This window comes from Stigmatopora nigra, chromosome 20 (assembly GCF_051989575.1).
Source record: "Stigmatopora nigra isolate UIUO_SnigA chromosome 20, RoL_Snig_1.1, whole genome shotgun sequence".
In the NCBI taxonomy this organism is placed as follows: Eukaryota; Metazoa; Chordata; class Actinopteri; order Syngnathiformes; family Syngnathidae; genus Stigmatopora; species Stigmatopora nigra.
The window spans coordinates 5,620,593-5,627,032 of record NC_135527.1 but is presented as its reverse complement, the minus strand read 5'-3'; the positions used below and the strand labels follow the sequence as shown (position 1 = coordinate 5,627,032).

Sequence of the window (6,440 nt, the reverse complement as noted above, 5' to 3'; positions counted from 1 at the left end):
TACTACTACTACTACTACTACTACCACTACTACTACCACCAACCACCATGACTATATCTTCATAACCTACCACTATTTTAGCACTCCTTTTGGACACCCCTACACACAAATCAGGTCCTGACTGACAACACCTTTGCAAACGAGCCCCAGGTGTATTGATTAAAAAGGAGGACCAAGATGGACAACTAAGAAGATTTCCAAGAGGCTACAAAGGAAAAACCTGGTACGAAACAATGCCATTTTGTCTATATTTTGTTTTAAAAAATCCCCGTTTTTAAATGTGTAGAGGATTTGGTCATCCCTCCCTCACTATTTGGGCGCAGTTACCATGGCAACCACCGGGCTTCGTCCTCCAGAGAATGTTATGGATGAATACAAAAGGGTGACGCAGTATTGTCTACAACTCGAAGCTTCGCCAAATTAGTCATGGTTCATTTCGTAATAATCCTTCATATTTTTTAACACATTGTTTTAATATTGCTTATTCGGGAAGAACTGACGTTTAAACAAAAAAAATGGGCAAATGTCACTTTGGGGGATTTTTAATCCGCTGGGTAAAATCATATGAGACTTGACGTTGAGCCACAATTATAAATCACTCATATGTCACTAATTATAAATCCATAAATATAACCGGCCCATCTGTAAACGGCAAAGAAATAATTGCGGCTTGTGTCATTTTAACTCCAGGAGGCGACCAATCCTTTTGAAGTGTCGGGCTGCCAACGAATTAATTGCTAGTATTAAGTCCACTGTCCAAATCTTGAACTGTTGGCGCCCTTGTGTGGTCAGTTTTTGGCATTGTCACTTTACTCAAGTCTTTTTTTATAGAATAACTCATTTAAAAAATAACAAAATGGAGGATTTTTCCATTCCAAGACATTTGCAGATGGACAATCTATGATTTTTATTATTTTTCAAGGACTAGTAACTACCAAAGGGTAAGATGACGGCACCCCCAGCGAGCAATGGCAGGCACAAGTGAGTTTTTTCACATTTTATGCAAGATACGGTTTTATATTTTATCTATTTTGAAATAATCGGCCGCATTGTCTTGCGTTGTGGCGTTTTGACTTTGTCACCTTGCAGTTTTGTGCATGTCAAGTTTAATTTGTGCGCATATAAGCCGTCCCCTTGATTCAGAGATCATATTTTTTATTACAATTATGGCTTATATGCGAGAAAATTTGGTAACTGTCACAGAACTCCAATTAAAAATACTTGCTAACTAGTTTACAAGCCGCCATTTCTGGACATAGCCGCTTTTTTTCTAATTTGTGCGCATATAAGCCGTACCCTTGATTCTATCATTTTTTGGTGAGTTACAAATACGGCTTATATGCGAGAAAATACAGTAACTGTCACAGAACTCCAATTGAAAATACTCTATCACTAGTTTACAAGCCGCCGTTTCTGGACATTGCCGTTTTTTTTCTGATTTGTGCGCATATAAGCCATACCCTTGATTCAATCACCATTTTTTTTAGTTACAAATACGGCTTATATGCGAGAAAATACAGTAACTCCAATCAAAAATACTTGTTTACTCATTTACAAGACGCCATGTCTGGAAATCTCCATTTTTTTCTAATTTATGCCCATATTAACCGTACCCTTGATTCAATCATCATTTTTTTTAGTTACAAATGAGGCTTATATGCGAAAAAATATGGTAACTCCAATAGAAAATACTTGTTTTTAATCGTCAACAACCTGCCATGTCTGGACATCTCCACTTTTTTTCTCATTTATGCGCATATAAGCCGTACCCTTGATTCAATCATATTTTTTTAGCTACAAATAAGGCTTATATGCGAGAAAATACAGTTATTCCAATCAAAAATACTTGTTTACTCGTTAACAACCTGCCGTTTCTGTACATTTTTCTAATTTATGCGCATATAAGCCGTACCCTTGATTCAATCATCATTTTTTAGTTACAAATAAGGCTTATATGCGAGAAAATACAGTAACTCCTATCAAAAATACTTGTTTACTCATTTACAAGACGCCATGTCTAGAAATATCCACCTTTTTCTAATTTATGCGCATATAAGCCGTACCCTTGATTCAATCATCATTTTTTTAGTTACAAATACGGCTTATATGCGAGAAAATACAGTAGTTAGATGCTTTTTTTTTGGTTGAAGGGTTGGCAAGCTGGCTATGTTTTGCTTTATTTGGCACGTTCAGCCTTGCTAATTAGCCGCTAAGCTTCTCTGATGGAAGCAGGTCAAGACGTTTAAACTCACAGGAGATCAGAGAGCGACGGAAAAGAGGACAGCTCTACCCTGTTTGGACACCTGAAAGGTAAAGAAGGACATAGGACATTTAGTCGGGAGTTTACCTTCCCTAAATTTCCAGTTTTTGTTGTTTTTAATTTAGAATGTCCAAGGCAGGAGAGAGAACAGCGTCTACCACTTCTGTAGAATCCACATCAACAAATGGGTACTTTTTGATTTATTTTTTGGTTTATTTTGCATTTGTTCATGTAGTATGACACTTGAAGGATTAGTTGGATGTGTTTTGGTCCAGAAAAAGTGGAGCATCTTCGGCTGAGTCGACGCCGTCGGGGTCGGTGTCCGAAACGCCGAAAAAATCATCCAAAAAGTCAAAGAAAAATAATGAGAGTATGAACAAAGTGTACAATTCGGTGCTGAATAGCGTTTTTGGTGCGGTGAGTTTTGGTTGGGGTTTGGGTTGGGGTTTGGGTTGGGGTTTTTTGTTGGAGAATATAGGTCAAATATGTAAAAAAAATCACTTAAAAATGTGTTCATCTTTTAACAGGAGAGAGAATTAGCTCAAGGTGAATTAGATGGTAAGTTATTTTTTTAATTATTAAAAATGTTTTTGTTATATTTGTGCTAATTGATTCGTGATTAATAACTATTTTTTACATTTTTGTGTTAAAATTAAATTAGGAAAAAACGTTCTGAAATCTGTTCCCAAGTTGTTACATTATACTCTTAAAAAAACAAAATGGAGGCAAATCAGGAAATATTTTTTAATGCTACAAATTTATTATAGTATTTTTTTATGCTGATATGAATATTTTCCTGCCTGAAATTAATTGATTGTATGAATTGAAAGGATAGTCTAAATTACTGGTGTCAAAGTGGCAGCCTGGGGGCCAAATCTGGCCCACCACATCATTTTGTGCGGCCCGAGAAAGTCAATCATGAGAGCCGACTTTCTGTTTTAGAATCAAATTAAAATAAATGGTGTAAATGTATATTAAATTTCCTGATTTTCCCCCTTTTAACTCAATAATTGTGAATTTTTAATCCATTTTCTCCATTATTTTTAGTTGAAAAATCATTTTGTAAAGTATAGAAATATATTTTAAAAAAGCTAAAATAAACATTGTTTTAGATCTAGAAAAAACTGAATATTTAGGCCCGTTAATCCAGTTCTTTTAATCCATTTATATAAAAAAAATCAACAATGGCTGGCTCTAGAGTGGACGGTGTAGTGAGTGCTTCATACCTGGAAGTCAATAGCAATTACCATATTTTCGCGACTATAAGGCGCACTTAAAACTCTTAAATTTTCTCCAAAATAGACAGTGCGCCTTATAATACGGTGCGCCTTATAATACAGTGCACCTTATAATACAGTGCACCTTATAATACAGTGCAGCCTTATAAAACAGTGCGCCTTATAATACAGTGCAGCCTTATAATACAGTGCAGCCTTATAATACAGTGCGCCTTATAATACAGTGCGCCTTATAATACAGTGCGCCTTATATATGGAAAATGTCATTCATTGAGGGTGCGCCTTATAATGCAGTGCGCCTTATAGTCTTGAAAATACATAAAGTGTAATGAGATTATAAAGTGATAATCAATGTTTCTGCATTTAATTTTGGATGATTTTGTAGTATTAATCGACTCTTTCCAGAGCTCCAAGAAGCCTTTAAGGAGTTTGACTACGACCAAGATGGCTACCTGAACTACAAAGATGTCGCCGAATGCATGAGAACGATGGGCTACATGCCCACCGAAATGGAGCTCCTGGAAATCGTTCAGCAAATCAAAATGCGAAGTGAGTTTTTTTCATTTTTGTCGTTTTTTTCATGTGATGAGATGTAAGATCCCAATTCTCCCCTCCATAGTGGGTGGTCTTATGGATTTTGAGGACTTTACGGAACTTATGGGACCCAGAATGATGGGGGAAACTGCTGACATGCTTGGATTGAAGGAACTCCAATCAGCGTTCCTGCAGGTGTGCGTTTGATTTGAGAGAATTGTGATTTTCTGTAAAAAAATGACTGATTTTGTCTGCAAAGTTTGACTTGGATGGAGATGGGAAGATCAACCAGGAGGAGATGAAGGAAGCTGCCAAGGGTCTTTTGGGTGAGAAGCTAAAGAAAGGAGAACTGGAGGAAATCCTCAAGGAGTTGGACATCAACGCAGATGGCAACATTGACTTCGAAGGTAAAATTGGGGGACAATTACCGTATTTTCCACACTCTAAGGCGCACACTTTATGTACTACTGCAGCCATATCTAGTCGATGTATAACACAACCCCCTACTACTACTACAGTTCTGCCGAGTGGATGTATAACACAACCTCCTCCTACTACTACTACTACAGCTCCATTTAGTTAATGTATAACACAACGCTGTACTACTACTACTACTACATCCATAGCAAGTTCATCTACAAGACCCCCCTTACCACTACTACTATCACTACTCCTACTGCAGCTCCATCTAGTCGATGTATAACACAACCCCCTACTACTACTACAGTACTGCCGAGTGGATGTATAACACAACCTCCTACTACTACTACTACTACTACAGCTCCATTTAGTTAATGTATAACACAACGCTGTACTACTACTACAACTCCATTTAGTTAATGTATAACACAACGCTGTACTACTACTACTACTACTACCACATCCCTAGCAAGTTCATCTACAAGACCCCCTTACCACTACTACTATCACTACTCCTACTGCAGCTCCATCTAGTTGATATATAACAAAACCCTGTACTACTACTACATCTCCAGTACAAGACCCCCCCTTCACCACTACTGCTACTACAGCTCCATCTAGTTGATGTATAAAACAACCCCCTACTACTACTACAGCTCTGTTGAGTGGATGTACAACACAACCTCCTCCTACTACAGCCCCATTTAGTTGATGTGTAACAACCCCATACTACTACTACTACAGCTCCAGCAAGTTCTTGTATAAAAAAAACCCTCACTACTACTACTACCGCTCCATCTAGTTGATGTATAACACAACTGCTGTACTACTACAACAGCTCCATTTAGTTGATGTCTAACACAACCCCCGACTACTATTACCATTCCAATTAGTGGATCTACAGCACAACCCACTACTACTACTACTAGTACTACAGCACCTCCATTTAGTGGTTCTGTAACACTAACTACTAAAGCTCCATCTGGTGAATGTATAACACAACTCCCTACTACTCCTACCACAACAAAAATAAGATAGGTGCCTTATACTGCGGAAAATACGATGCTATACTTCCCTTGTTCACTCAATTTGTTTCTACTCTTCCCTAGAATTTGTCATGATGCTGTCCATCCGCTAAAGTGGAACACGACTACAGAAACAACTAACAACAATAATCCATCCAAGCCTCCAAATTCACAATACAAAATTTGAATGAGCGCTAACATAAACCGTAATAAGAATATTTTGTTATTTTAATAAAGAAATCTGGAAAACTGCCTTTTCCGACTGTTGTGTTGATAGAGAAACAAACACTCGACTCTATTCTGTTAGATACTTTATTCCACATTATTATTAAATGGAACAGATTCCGGAATAAATTAGTGAACAGTGCAAACAAGTGGAATGTGTTGCATGAACTTCAAACTCCTCGCCGCTAAAACGCCAACTTACACAGCAGTCAGTGAAACCATAACATTGCTTTTGCTCCAGTTTACAATCCAGTTTCAGTCCCGTGAAAAACCAGTGTAAACGGATGAACCCTTTCCAGACAAAACTAGCTGAAATTGTCCCGGTCCGAGAAAGTAAACCATGAGGATATTTTAAAAGGCACGATGCACCACTATTGGTGTCAAAGTGGAGGCCCGGGGGCCAAATCTGGCCCGCTGCATCATTTTGTGCAGTCTTCAAAACCACATAAATCTCAAAGTGTGCATGTCACGGTATTATTTTCAGGACCATAAGTACAATATCACAGTTTTCACATCGTTTTTTTACATATATTATATTGTTAGGTTGTTTCTCCATAATGGCCCTGCTTTATTCTTGCAATGTAATTATTTGTAGTATTTTACATCTAATAACGATTGCAGTATTTGTGTCTCATTGTGTTTTATATATAATGTATATGTATATATATATGTATATGTATGTATATGTATATATATGTATGTATATATATAATGTATACGTATATATATGTATATATA

At 37.2% G+C, this 6,440-nt stretch overlaps 1 protein-coding gene across 1 annotated transcript; it reads left to right on the top strand.

The window, feature by feature from the left end:
- Positions 1-922: 922 nt before the first annotated feature.
- On the top strand, positions 923-5,730 carry LOC144213311 (calcium-binding protein 2). The gene is made up of 9 exons (XM_077741705.1): positions 923-981; positions 2,233-2,310; positions 2,386-2,448; positions 2,536-2,677; positions 2,788-2,818; positions 3,904-4,047; positions 4,118-4,227; positions 4,292-4,439; positions 5,562-5,730. Exons 1-9 carry the CDS (start codon positions 947-949, stop codon positions 5,588-5,590), a joined length of 780 nt encoding a protein of 259 aa, XP_077597831.1. The 5' UTR covers positions 923-946; the 3' UTR covers positions 5,591-5,730.
- Positions 5,731-6,440: the final 710 nt, after the last annotated feature.